Raw genomic sequence first — 11,010 nt, forward strand, 5'->3', positions numbered from 1 at the left:
CTGTTTATTGTGCCTCCCTTGTATTTCTGTGTCTTCATCTTCAGTCTCCATTATATTACTTACTGTTTTTTTTTGGTAGGCTCCTTGTGTCTTGCATTTAGTTTTATTTCCTTTGTCTCTCTAATGATCCTCAATGATTTATAGCCTCAGACTTCGTTGCATCGTCCTCTTGTTTTTTACCTGTGTTTGCCATCATGTACAGAATTATGCTGTCATGGACTTATTGAACTTCACCCTCAACCAGTTACTGTGACAGATTCTCAGATTTTATCTGATTTAGTGCTCAGCTCAGATAAAATAATTATTGTGGGTGATTTTAACATCCATGTAGATTCTAAAAATGACAGCCTCAGCATTACGCTTAATATAATATTAAACTAAAACAAGGCAAAATGTGAAAGAGCCCACCCACCACTTTAATCACACTCCAGTTGTGACATGTGGCATAAAACGGAACATTTAAATGTTTCCTGAAAACCTCCTATAATATTTAAATTAACAGTTATGGATTACACAGGAGTAGAGATAGATTCTCCTATACTGGCTTCTCTTTATTGGCTCCCTGTTAAATCCACAATTTCAAATCCTTCTCCTCACAAGGTCTTGAATAATCAGGCCCCATCTTATCTTAATGACCTGATAGTACCGTAGCACCCTATTAGAGCACTTTGCTCTCAGTCTGCAGGTTTAATTGTAGTTCTTAGAGTATTTAAAAGTAGAATTGGAGACAGAGCCTTCAACTTTCAGGCCCCTCTTCTGTGGAAATAGCTTCCAGTTTGGATTTGGGAGACAGACACTATCTCTATTTTTAAGATTAGGCTTCAAACTTTCGTTTTTGCTAAAGCATACAGTTAGGGCTGGATCAGGTGACCCTGAATCCTCCCTTAGTTATGGTGCAATAGGTGTAAGCTGCCAGGGGATTCCCATGATGCAGTGTTTCTTCTTCACTCACTTCTCTGCATTTAATCATTAGTTATTGTTCATCTCTGGCTCTCTTCCACAGCATGTCTTTGTCCTGTCTTCTTTCTCTTATGTCTCAGATGGCCGCCCCTCGCTGAGCCTGGATCTGCTGGACATTTCTTCCTGTTAAATGGGAGTTGTCGCCAAAGTGCATGCTCATGGGGGTTATGTGATTGTTGGGGTTCCTCTGTATTATATCAGTAATAAATACAACTGAAGTTCCTGTATTTACTTTTCATGTAAATCTCACAGTATGTCGCATGAAACTGACCATAGATCACTTTTATATAAATGTAATTGTTTTTCACTACATAAGTACACTATGATCAGCTCTCTGTTTATTGAGGTCATTTTTTTATTCACACAGATTAGTTTTGTAGCACTCACGTTTGTATGTTTTGAAAGCACAGCCTTCTGAATGTGTTTAATATTGTATCGTGTGGTTCTCAGATTTGTGACTGAGAAGCAGACTGTGATGGGTATGTGTTATTATCTGACACGTACCCATCTGAGTGGGTGAGTGAAAATATCAGTTTGTGCTGAAGAGCAGGTGGCAGCAGATACACCTGTCAAGCAAATGTAGGAGTGAAGTAAAAAGTACATTTCTTTGTGGTAAAAGAAGTTTGGTGCAGAAAAATTAACAGAAACCACCAAGCAGACACTGTGGTCACACCCACATGGGCCCCACGGTGTCCAGCTCACTTAAACTGGTATGTTTCTGGTGTAGGTGCCATAGTCATGTGACTTATGAAATGCCCCTTGTAGATTAGTCAGATGGTGCCAACACCGCCCCTTTCACGTGCACATGCAGGGAAACTGGATTATAACCAGCTGCTCCTAGTCTGCCCGCTGTGCGTATGACCGACCGGGTAAAACATTACATTTCACATTAAGTGTGTAACGAGCTGTGGCCTGCAGGGGGCAATGGTCCGTCAGTGACCAGTGTTCTGTTCAGTCCCACTATGAGTTCCTTCCTGGCTGTGTCAGTGAAGCCGGTTCACACCTGGTTGTTTTACCTGAACAGCAAACCCAGCCTAGTGTTTCTGGGACAATCACAGAAAAACTCAAGGAAATTAATCCACTCATCACAGATTCTCATATTTTACATTTCTGCCTATTGCACTTGTGTGTGTTTGTGCGTGTAGTGACATCACTACATCAAAGTATCCAGATTCAGTGTATTTAGTCATGAGGACGACTCTCTGACAGGCAGATGGAGGCCATGAAACGACAGCATTCCCATTCAGCTCAGCTTTATTTGCAGTTTTTCATTTATATCTGTTAATTTAAACATATCTGCTGTAAAATATTTTTTATACAGGAATCATTTCATAAATGAGAGACTGCAGAGAAAATGAAAAGCATTGTTGTGTTGTTTCCAACTCTGCTAGGCGAACTTTAAGTTTTGGGCGAAGCAGTCCTTCAGTTCACAGAGAGAAGCCTGAAACGGGACTCGTCTGTACCGGCAGTGTCGGAGACCCAGCTGGCCACAGAGGTCCCAGTCCACCGAGGGGTAAAGACATCAGCCAAGGTTCCACTTCCCTCTCAGCTGATCTGCAGCAGGTCGTAACTTCCTGCGTTCTCCACCTCGTGTTTGTCGTCCACCTGCAAACACAGTGTAATCACCTGACTGCTCATTAAAGCGAATAAAATCCTCCTCTCAGTCGTCAGAGTGAGAGCCTGAAAGGTTTGAATGAAACAGAGCGTGCTGTAAACCGAGAGCAGACTGCAGTCTGGTCGTTGGTCACGGCTTTCATTCTGCGCTGCACAAACGTCCGCCGATGACTCACCGTGACCGCCGACGCACTGGACTCGCCAGCCGCTGGCGCCGCTTCATACACCGGGTTACAGATGTTGCGGCTGCTGTTTGTGGGCGGAGCTTCTTCCTCCCCGTCATCCTCCTGTCAGAGCAACCACAGGAGTAACTCGAGTTACACGAGTGAAGATCGATAGTGAAGATCGATAGTGAAGCTGCGTCAAATAAAAATGTCATGATGAGGTGCGTCACACTGACAGCACTCCCCCTGGAACCTTAGCCTCAGTGCAAAGTTCCAGTCTGACCTTGAAGTAGTGGAACTGGAAGGGTTTGGTGTTGTTACGGTAGAAGCGGTATCCCACAAAGATGGCTCCGCCCACCAACGCGATCAGCAGCACCACGCCGATGCCCATCCCAGCTTTGTGCGCCACATGCATCTGCAGAGCCAATCAGAGAATTCAGGGGGTCAGATAAGGAGTGTGCATTCTGATTATGGAGGCAGGTCGGACTCACCTGTGGGTGAGGGGCCGGGGCCTTTAGGGGTCCCTGAATGACGTGGATGATCCCGTTGGCAGCCATAATGTCAGAGTCGCTGACGAAGTGGTCGTTGATGTAACGAAACGACTGAGAGAACGAAACCAGATTAGAACTTCATACAAACAACAGAAACAACACACACTCAGAGACACACACACACTCAGACACATACGCACAGAGACAGGACAGTTCTGTTTGCTCTCTCAGACACCTAAATGAGTTGGAAAGGCGGTGCTTTAGCAAAGGTAGCCCATAAACATGAGGGGGACACTCTGAGCACGTTTAGGTCAGATCACTGTGCTGCAGAAGACTTTTGGTCTCCTCTGATTCAGATTGACGCAGTGAGCAGGAGGAGAGAGGCATGTTAGTGTAGCGGTGCATGACAATTGCATGAGCTTGTTTCTGACCAGAGCCGACGGGTCAAGCTGGTCGGCGACTCCGAGGACGGTCAGACTGCCGACTCGAGTTCTGATCCGGCTGCCGTTCTTCAGCTGGCTCAGAGGGAAAGCCTGACCCTCCGACAGGTGGAACTCGATGTCACGCAGAGACAGAGTCTGGAGGAATGCACAGGTGAGCACACCGATGTAACTGTATGTGTGACAAAATTAAAGGGCCCTGGTGAATGGCTCACCTGGTTGCTGGGCAGGCCGCTGTTGTCAGGTACGAAGAGAGTGGACTGGACAGTCAGGTTACTGAGACGCTGCACGAGCTGCTTCCCCGACTCGGAAGCCTGGGAGCAGTTCAGGATTTGCTGCAGAAGGAGGGATAGGATTGTACACGTGCAGGCAATGATCAGTGGCATCTGAGCGATCTGACGTCACTCACGGTGAGGAAGTTTGAGAAGCTCGGCGTGGATCTCAGGACCTGCAGCAGATTTCCAGTACAGCTGAAACCGTCCCCAGTGTAACCTCGTTTGCACTCGCACTTCACCTCTGAAACAAAGATATACGGGCCGATCATCTGCACGTAACCATGGCACTGAGCACGCTTCAACTAACAAACCTAGTCTGTGCAGACTTCCAGCTACTGTGAAGGAACAAATGTGCCTTTTCCCTCACAGCCAAATTTTACTAAGTATTTACAAAGTTTAAATAAAGTGCACCTCACCTGCTCATATCACACTGTCTGCATTATAGAAATCTGACAAACAGATTTAGTTTCACTCGTGTTCACATGAAGCCAGACGTGTCATCATCTTCCTCCCTCACCTTGCATCCTGTAACAGAAGGTGTCCCAGGTCTCGCTCAGGTTTTTGCGGGTGCCGTAGTCCACGATGCCCACGTGTCCGAAGCCACACTTTGGGTTGGAGTAGGTGGTGGGGTACGCCACCCGGGCCTGGTCCAACCAGCCAGCAGCACACATGTTCAGCCCGCCCTGCAGAGCCACACACAGCCGACATGTTTCAGCAGGAGTGCCAGGGGCTGACGTCAATTGTCCGGGAGCTACTGTGATGTGTTCACTGACCTGCTGAGCGTAGGCCAGTTGAGTGTACGTGGCCAGGCGGCCTCCCTCTGCAGCGCAGGCCTGCTCAGCTGCCGTGTAGTTCAGTTTGTACTGACCTTTCTTGGAACGATAGTGGAACACACCGAGCATCGAATCTGCACAACACATAAATATCAGAATGTACGAAAAATAGTGAGGGAGAAGTTCAGCATGTCAAGGTTATCAGTGAAGGGAACACTCAGCTCCACCTACAGGGAAGAAAAAGGAACACAGATTAATGAATTCATACATGTCTTCTTTTTCCATGAAGGTACAAAAAGTTATGATTCAAGTATAATTAGAGATATTCTGAGAGTTATTCATGATTCATTTGAAACAACAGTCAATTTCTTAAACACTCCATGTATGTTTTAGTAAATACCCGCTACTCTGTGCAGCAACACTCCTGGTGTGTAGCTGCTGCTGACACAAATGAGGCTCAGAGAAATTTGAATTGAAAGATTTGACGATCTGCAGGAAAATATTAATCTTTGTAAACACATCACAACAGACACAAACTTTCTGCTCCACTTCAAAAAAAGTCAGGGTTCGAGCTCCAAGGGTTAAATCGGCTGCTGTAAGCAAACGTCATGACCTTGCTCACAATAACAATATGCATTCACCCTGCAAGAAACACTCCTGCTCAATACTTCATCATCCAATGAGCTTCTACTTGAATGACGTTCACGTGTACCTTCAAAGTGGAGGTCGGTGCATTTGGCGTCGCGATGACACTGGCCGTTGTTTTGCAGACAGCGGCTGATAGGCAGCTGTCTGACCTCACAGGTCACTCCATCTCCGATGTAATTGTTCTTACACATGCACTTCCTCCTCCCCTGTGCACACACACACACACACACACACACACACACACACACACACACACACACAGTTTACAGGTAAGTAGGACCTGATGGTGTAACCTTAGAAAACAAGTCCCATGTCGTCCTTACCGGAGCCGTCATGGTGCATACAGCGTGTTCATGGCAGCCTCCATTGTCTCCTAATGCACATGGGTCGATGGGCTGACAGGTGAACCCGTCTCCAGTGTGATCTTTGGGACAGGTGCAGCTCACCTTACCTCCATTCTGTGAGCACTTGGCCCCCTTAGCACAGCCTCCATTCCAGATCTGACAGATGTCCACCACTGCAGGGAAAGATGTACACACTCAGCTACCGTCATTTAACCTCCAAGGACCTGGCATCCACATATGGGGACATCACATTTTGGGTTGTCTAGATCACAAAACTAAATTTTGCTCTTTCAAATGGCTTTTAAATGACCCATATTGCTCAAAGGAGCACAATTGTTGTTTCTCATTTTCTTTTTGTACTCGGAAAAATTCTGCTATATTCAGGCATCAAATAAAGAGTTTTGCACATCATTACTCAACTGTGACTTTATAGTGTTCTATTGAACACTATAAATATAGCACAGAGAAATTAAAAATGCATGCCATGAAAGAGTTCGGGTTAAATGAGATTGAAAGAGGTTAAAAGAGAGATGGCACCTCATGCTGGTCCACTGTTACCTGTGCAAGTGAATCCGTCACCCTCATGAAAAGGCTGGCACTCACAGGTGTTGTTTGCCTTACAGACGGCTTTTGGAGAGCAGGCTGGAGAACATTGAAAGATCTCAGCTGGAGGAGACACAGAAACATGAGTGTGATTAAAGTGCACAAACATCTACTTTTCATACCTGAGTATTTTTACTCTCGGGTTTGGTCTGAACTGCGCTGAGAGCTGGCGAGTGTCTTTAGGACTGATCGTTTTTTTCTAATTCAGTCTAAGCCAACGAAGGAAATGAACTCACTCTGCTGAACGTCACAGCGGTCTCCGGTCCATCCGGCCTCACAGAAACACAAACCCGTACCTTTCCACCCGTCGTCACATGACCCATGCTCTGAGCAGTTACAGGCTGAAAAACAAGCAAGTCAGGATAGTAAGAGTGTTACAATCTGACGCCGCAGAGAAAACCCCGTCTATTACTCACCTTTACAGGTGGGTCCATAGAATCCATCACTGCACAGCTCACAGGACGTGCCTCTGAAACCTGTGTCGCAGGTACAGGTACCGTTACCAAGCTGACCGTCATCACATTTCCCACGGTTATTGCAGGGAGATCTGAACCCCCCAGGACACCCTGCACAGAGAGCAGAGAAGGCAGTCCATCAGTAGCTGAATCAATCAGTGACGTAACCTGCTCATTTATATGATGTCACTGAGATCATTTGCATTTTGAAATGCTCACTGAAGTACTGGTGACAAGGGATGCACTGATACCGATATCTGGTATCGGCCTCGATACCACATTTTCTAAAGTACCAGTACTCGTTAAAAGTCCCCCGATACCGGGGACCGATACCACGGTCTGAGACAAGTCTATGTTTGAGCGGCATGTAAGGGGTTAATCACAGGCGCCGAGTGCCTGCCCCCAGGCCCCGGCTGCAGCTCAGAGCTGGGAGAAGGCGAGGCGAGACAAGTCAGCCGTGTGGAACTATTTCAAAGTGAACAAATACGCGAAAACAAAGGCAAATTGTGCTCAGCGAAAGAGTTTACCCACGCTTATTAGCACAGAGGAGCAAAGCTGATGCTATAGCAGTGGGACGGAAAATAGTTGGGCATTTTAAACATTCCGCCTTAGCCTACTCCCGCCTCGATGACATTCAGGGACAGCTCAACCAGCCAATAAAGAGACTGCAGCAGGACGTACAGACGCGCTGGAACAGCACGTATTACGTGCTCCAGTCCCTCATTGAGCAAAAGCGAGTGCTGGGGGTGTGTGTGTCCGAGCACGAACTCCCTGACTATCTCACCGCTCATCAATGGGCTCTTATGGAGAAGACTTTTGCCATCCTCGCCCCCTTTGAGGAACTAACTAAAAAAGTGAGCAGCTACGACGCACTAGCCTCTGATGTCATCCCAGCTGTGACTGTGCTAGTGAGACTTCTAAACAGAGAAACAGACGAGGACCACAGAGTCAAGGCAATGAAAGCAACCTTACTGGCAGCTGTCAAGAAGCGCTTCAGTGACGTCGAGACCAACCCACTGTACTTCATCTCCACCATACTTGACCCAAGGTAAAGTCTGTGTGCTATAGGTATTCAATGAGTATAGCTACAGTACTAAATGTAAGATTATTTTACATCTGAAATATTATATATTTGTAACTAAAATACACAAATACAAATGTATGCAATATATATAATATGAAATACATTTCCCTTATTACTACCAGAAAGTCAAATGGCTGGCATTTGTCACAGTGGTTTAGGGGAAACTAAAATCAGTCCTATTTTTCCACATATTAATACATTTATGAATTTTGTGCAGGTATAAAGATCGCTTCTTCTCCAACAACACTGCTCCAGAGGCCAAGCTGCACCTGAAGCAGGAGCTGCAGATGATGTCCAGAGCTGAGGCAGAGGGGAGTCGGGCAGAAGCTGCAGAACCTCCTGCTAAACTGTTCCTCAAGGCCCAGGCCAGCACTAGCAGCAGTCTGGACACTGTATTTGACGAAATCGCTAAGGAGCAGCCCCAGGCAGCACAGCCGCTGGCAGCAGGTGCTGCCATTGAGCTCGACACATACCTCGGAGAGGCCCCAAGCCCTCGTGAAGACAGTCCTCTGAAGTACTGGGGTGTCAACAAAATCAGGTTCCCCACTTTGGCTAAAATAGCCCGTAAATACCTCTCAGCCCCATGTAGCAGTGTGGAAAGTGAAAGGCTTTTTAGCTCAGTGTCACACATTATAGATGAAAACAGAAACAGTCTGACTGCTGATAATGCAGAAAAGCTACTTTTCTTAAAAAAAACCCTGCCACTCACTTTTTCTCTCCATTAAGTGAGTCATCTTAGACTTGATGTTAATACCTACCTCAGTTGCACTGACTGCCACAGTTCTATGTTGGTGGATGTTGTTAGTTTATTCAAATATTGTGCACTAAATAGCAAAGATGTTTATTAATGCCCCTTGTGTTGTCCAAAGCGGCAGAGTTTACAATAAACTGAAAACAATACTTGAGTTGCACTGTCACTGTTTAATTTTTTTTTCATAATTATTTATTCTGTAATATGTTGCATACAACATGCTTTTCATTTTAAATAAATGTTCTTAATTCCAAACCAGTCCCTTGTTTTTTGTTAAATTATAGGACTAAAGCTGTTACCTGTAAATTTAAATCATGTTTTTATTAAGTACTCGGTATCGGCGAGTACTGAAATGCAAGTACCCGTACTCATTTCCAAAAAAGTGGTATCGGTGCATCCCTACTGGTGACCTATCCAGGTGTACCCTACCTCTCACTGGGACAGACCCTCAAATCATTATCAGTGATAACCTCAGCACCAACCCTAACTCTAACCGCAGCCAATCAGGATATTTATTCTTTGCTTTTAATTAACGATATAAAAAGCTGAATATTCTGTCACACAACAAAAACTGTTCAATTTCCCCTAAAAAAGTTTCACAAATTTAAGAAAGCCTGAAGAAATGGTTTTAATATGAGGATGACGTTGTTATCTCACCCAGACAGTCTCGTCCGTAGTAACCACGACAACACTTTGGCTCCCACATGTTAAAGGTGCAGATGGGGCGACAGCCGGTGTTCTTAGCAAAGGAAAAGGTGGGCAGATCACACTTCTGAACCTCCTGAACACAAAAAACAGAGACGTTTCCTTCGAGGCTCAGCCTGACAGAGGCAGTGAGTTTGTTAAAGATGGGACTCAGACCTTACGAATGCCTCCCGCAGGACAGCGAGTGGAAGAAAAGCTGCATCCTCCACAGCTTGTCTACCACAGAAGAAGAAAAGAAAAGATCAAATGAACCATCAGCTCACCTGCAAAAATCTTTTTATTTGTGCTGCTGTGGGAAATGTTTGACTGATTTTAGGACCATCTAGCTTTTTTAAACCCACACTAGTGTGGAGTTGTGTCACACTCCACTGCCAGGCTCTCGGTGCTCTAAATCATTTTTCAGACTGTTCACCGCTACAGGAAAAATAACCAGAAACTAAAACATGAACACAGCAGGCCTCTAAGACTGTAGATTAGGCCAGGCTCTCACCGTTACTTTCACTGTGTGAGTACACTCAAGCCTACGAGTTACACATAACCCGTGCTCCAACACCATCAGCATTAACAGTTTACACAGTCAGAATCAGTATGTCTGGTTGTTCCAGGTAGCATTCAGATGCATCTCAGACAGTAAAGTGAGGATTCACCGGAAGGTCAAAGGTTCTTTGTTCATCACAGCGTCCTCCGAGGCTGGGAGGAGTTAGCAAGCAGTCGATCCCGTAGGCAATGCCCGCTTTAAAGATGAGGTGTCTCTGAACAATCCGACACTTCCTGTTGTTGATGAAGATTTCTCCCTGTTCAAAGGACAGTTGGTTATTTGGAGTCCATGTTTGTCTTGTTTGTCTTTTCTGTAGATTTCTCTTACTGTAGTACTCACAATGTTGTCTGTCCCACCACAGGAGAAGGAGAGCGGCGAACCCTGCAAACTCCGAGCCGAGTCCAGGAAGATCAGTCCTTCAGCGTAAACCTGAGATTAAAGGCATTTTAAACTAAACCTGAGAAACCACCTGACCTGCTTCAGCGTTTTTACCTCCACAGCACCATGTTTGTTCTGCGATAACCTCCCTGAGGCACCCTCACATTTTATCCCAGTTATCAAATCTTTCAGAGCTGTTCTTCCAGCTGCCATACTGTAAAGTGTCTAACGCTTCTCTAAAAGTACCCTCTAAAGAAGTTTTACCTTCTGGCTGTGCAGGATGTGGTATTTCAGGTACTCCATCAGCTGGGGTCGATTGTGTTGGTGGAACAGGAAGTCCTTCTGTTCCTGCGGCAGAGATGCCATGACACCGTCTGACGGCAGGAAGATTGTCACCGGCTGGTACATGATATCATTCACCAGGTCCATTACACCTGTGTCCTGAAAAACATGAGATTTCATGCGAATAAAACTGGCTAACAGGACACCAGCCCTTCTGCTAGTTCACTCCACAGTCCACTCCATCCATCTATGTGTGAGTATATTGGTGGCTTAAGATGCGGATCCACAGGGTGTTGGTGTGGCTCGTGCTCACCTGGGATTTTTTTTTATCCATCATTCATCACCCGGCGACAGCTCTTCTCCAGTACTCTGCTACAGATCTTTTGTGGCTTCGTTTTTGCCTGGCTGTCTCTCCACCTGTGGCTCTATACTTCTACCCGGACATCGCCTTCCAGCCCGCCGCAGGTATATCCACTGAGGGCTTCCGTGGAAGTTCAACATCAGT

General features: G+C 45.9%; 1 protein-coding gene across 1 annotated transcript; it reads right to left on the bottom strand.

The window, feature by feature from the left end:
• Positions 1–1,209: 1,209 nt before the first annotated feature.
• Positions 1,210–10,664, bottom strand: LOC102312359 (stabilin-2; the record flags this gene model as incomplete). The annotated part of the gene is given in 19 exon segments (XM_014338793.2): positions 1,210–2,565; positions 2,751–2,861; positions 3,022–3,153; positions 3,230–3,340; positions 3,661–3,807; positions 3,885–4,004; positions 4,079–4,185; positions 4,462–4,627; positions 4,718–4,851; positions 5,430–5,571; positions 5,689–5,882; positions 6,268–6,375; positions 6,549–6,653; positions 6,729–6,878; positions 9,260–9,383; positions 9,464–9,523; positions 9,955–10,101; positions 10,185–10,274; positions 10,488–10,664. Coding segments are annotated over 19 exon segments (2,385 nt in total), but the record flags the coding sequence as incomplete, so codon positions are not given.
• Positions 10,665–11,010: the final 346 nt, after the last annotated feature.

The sequence above is a fragment of the Haplochromis burtoni genome, unplaced genomic scaffold (assembly GCF_018398535.1).
Source record: "Haplochromis burtoni strain Fernald_Lab_line unplaced genomic scaffold, NCSU_Asbu1 Contig_249, whole genome shotgun sequence".
Lineage (NCBI taxonomy): Eukaryota > Metazoa > Chordata > Actinopteri > Cichliformes > Cichlidae > Haplochromis > Haplochromis burtoni.